The 2,500-nt window shown below is 59.4% G+C and overlaps 1 protein-coding gene across 1 annotated transcript in view; it reads left to right on the top strand.

Moving 5' to 3' along the window:
- Positions 1 to 2,436, top strand: part of pkd1a (polycystic kidney disease 1a) — a 39,201-nt gene extending 36,765 nt beyond the window's left edge. Inside the window, exons 55-56 of the mRNA XM_068321363.1 lie at positions 132 to 458; positions 527 to 2,436. Of these exons, the coding sequence (XP_068177464.1) occupies positions 132 to 458; positions 527 to 1,315 (1,116 nt within the window). The 3' untranslated portion in view covers positions 1,316 to 2,436. The remainder of the gene's footprint in view (positions 1 to 131; positions 459 to 526) is intronic.
- Positions 2,437 to 2,500: the final 64 nt, after the last annotated feature.

Raw genomic sequence — 2,500 nt, 5'->3', positions numbered from 1 at the left:
CCTGCTCTAATCTGACCTTCTGGTTCCTCCTGCTCTAATCTGACCTTCTGGTTCCTCCTGCTCTAATCTGACCTTCTGGTTCCTCCTGCTCTAATCTGACCTTCTGTGTCTCTTCTGGTGACCTTCTGCAGCTCTTCCATTCGGTCCTTGATGGCTACGGCAGCGTCGGCGCTGCCGGCCTGTCTCTGCTGGGGGGCAGTAGACGGGCTCTGCTGTCGTGGCGTCCTGGTGGGATGAGCAGAGGTCCGTCCAGCGCCGTGTGCTCCCTGGTGTTCCACGCCACCTTCGCCGTCCTGCGCGTGCTGCTGCTGTGGGCGGTGACGTCGGTGCTGCTGAGGAACTACCGGCGGGCGCGGGCGGAGCTGTACCGCCCCGCCGGGGACCTGCAGGACTACGAGATGGTGGAGCTGTTCCTCCGACGGCTCAAAATGTGGATGGGTCTCAGCCGGGCCAAAGAGGTACCGATCCAGGACCGCGCGTTTCTCTGCCCCCCCCCGCCCGTCTAACCATTCCTTTTCCTTCCCAGTTCCGCCATAAGGTGCGCTTTGAGGGCATGGAGCTGCCCCCGTCCCGCTCCTCCTCCACCAGCGACTGTAAGTCGCTCTGCCTGCCCCCCCTGGACCGTCTGGACTCCCCCCCCACCCCGGACAGTGCTGACGCGGGCTCTGAAGCCTCGTGGCGCCCCGCCTCCTCCAGTCCCTGCAGCCTGACGGAGGCGCCGGGGGGGGGACCGGGCCTCGGGGTGGGTCTGGGACCCGGGCCTGGGGGGCTGATGGGGAGCACGAGCTGGAGGGAGAGGGCGGAGACCGAAGCCTCCCTGGGGAGGCTCCTCCCCACCCTGGACGCTCTGCTGCAGCAGCTGGACCGCGTCACCGTGGCAACAGAGGACGTGTACCACATGGAGTGCAGACTGGAGCGCGCCCAGAGGAAGAAGAGGCGCAGGGGGAGGGGCCCTGGAGCGAGGGGGCAGGACAAGGACCCCCCCGGATGGACAGAGCAAAAGAGCAGCAAGGAAAAGCCCAGAGGGAGGGGCAGAGGGAAAAAGAAGGAGGAGGGGGGGAACAGCGCCGCTCCATCCGGTCCGTTCAGGTCCAGACCGGGGTCTGGGGCCCCCCCAATCAGAACCACACCAGCACCACCAGAGAGCAACGACCCCCCCCCACAGAGAGAGACCCTCCCCACCTCCAGCCTGTTCAACCACCCGGCTCACACCACCACCATTCCCACACGCAAGCGGAAACGCAAACCCCCCCCCCTCAGGAACAAGGTGCACCCCAACCTAGACAGGCACGGCCCCGGACCCCCCAAGTCCTGAGACAGACATGTCTGAGCGGGGCGTCGGCTTCAGGACCAGGACGGGGGCAGCGGGTTTGTCTCCGTCCTCGTAGCAGACGAGGTGCGGGTCACCACTAAGCCCCGCCCACATCCCAGTGACCCCGGAGGTCACCTGAGGTCACTGACAGGAGCGCTCCAGAGGACGTAGCTCACAAGGGTCTGCTCCCGTGCAGAACGTCATGTGTCGGTGTTTATTTCATGTCGTCACCATGGATACCGCATGACACACACACACAAACACACACACACACACACACACACACACACACAAACACACAAACACACACACAGACACACACACAGACACACACACACACACACACGAGGAAACGAAAGCCATGTGACGTGAAAGACGTGAGGAGGTGCAGGAGGAGGCGCTGATGAAGACTTGTGATGGGGACACTCCCACCTCAGCTCTAGCGTGTTCTTAGCGTGTTCTTAGCGTGTGCTGTTCATGCGGTTGTGATTGAAGCACCTTTGCTGTGACGCCGTTTGTCTGAACCGACAGGAAGTGTCACCCTGTTTGTCCCGACGCCGCGTTAACCCCCCCTTTACAGCCAGGATGGAGGCGTCGAAGCCAAAGCTCGTTTTGATGTCTGAGGGTCCAGTTGGCCCTTCAGGGAACCCCAAACCTGGACCCCCCAGGAAAACCACGTCTGTAGGCAAAGCAGGTGTTTCTAATCTCAGGACGTTTAGATCTGAGGCACCCCGGATCAAACACCAGCTGATTTTATAGGGGGCGTTCTCAGAGGGTGGGGGGACGCCAACGTTTGAATTATGCTTTTTTATTCTAAACATCCTCAGATGCTTTTATTGTGAAAGCTCCGAGCCGACGCCGGTGTGTGTGGACCCCCATGTGTATATTTGTGCTTTGTGATGTATATGGTACAGGCCACCCGTCCACCTGAAGCACTTCAACCAAAGCTATCAACTATTCCCACAGCTCTTAATAAGCCCCCACCATGTAGCCCCCCTACCCAACCCCCGTCTTTTGCTGCATTTTATTTTGAAGGTGTGTTCAAGGTTGGTCTTTTTGTATATCTTTACTTGTAGCACTTCTGCTTTTGCACTTGACAAAGTCGAATAAAGAGTTTGACAGCTGAGGTGTGCACAGAGTTATGAAGGGTCATAAAGAGTTATGAAGGGTCATAAAGAGTTATGAAGG

This window comes from Antennarius striatus, chromosome 8 (genome assembly GCF_040054535.1).
Source record: "Antennarius striatus isolate MH-2024 chromosome 8, ASM4005453v1, whole genome shotgun sequence".
Lineage (NCBI taxonomy): Eukaryota > Metazoa > Chordata > Actinopteri > Lophiiformes > Antennariidae > Antennarius > Antennarius striatus.
The sequence above is the reverse complement of the archived record's forward strand: the minus strand, read 5'-3'. Positions and strand labels throughout refer to the sequence as shown.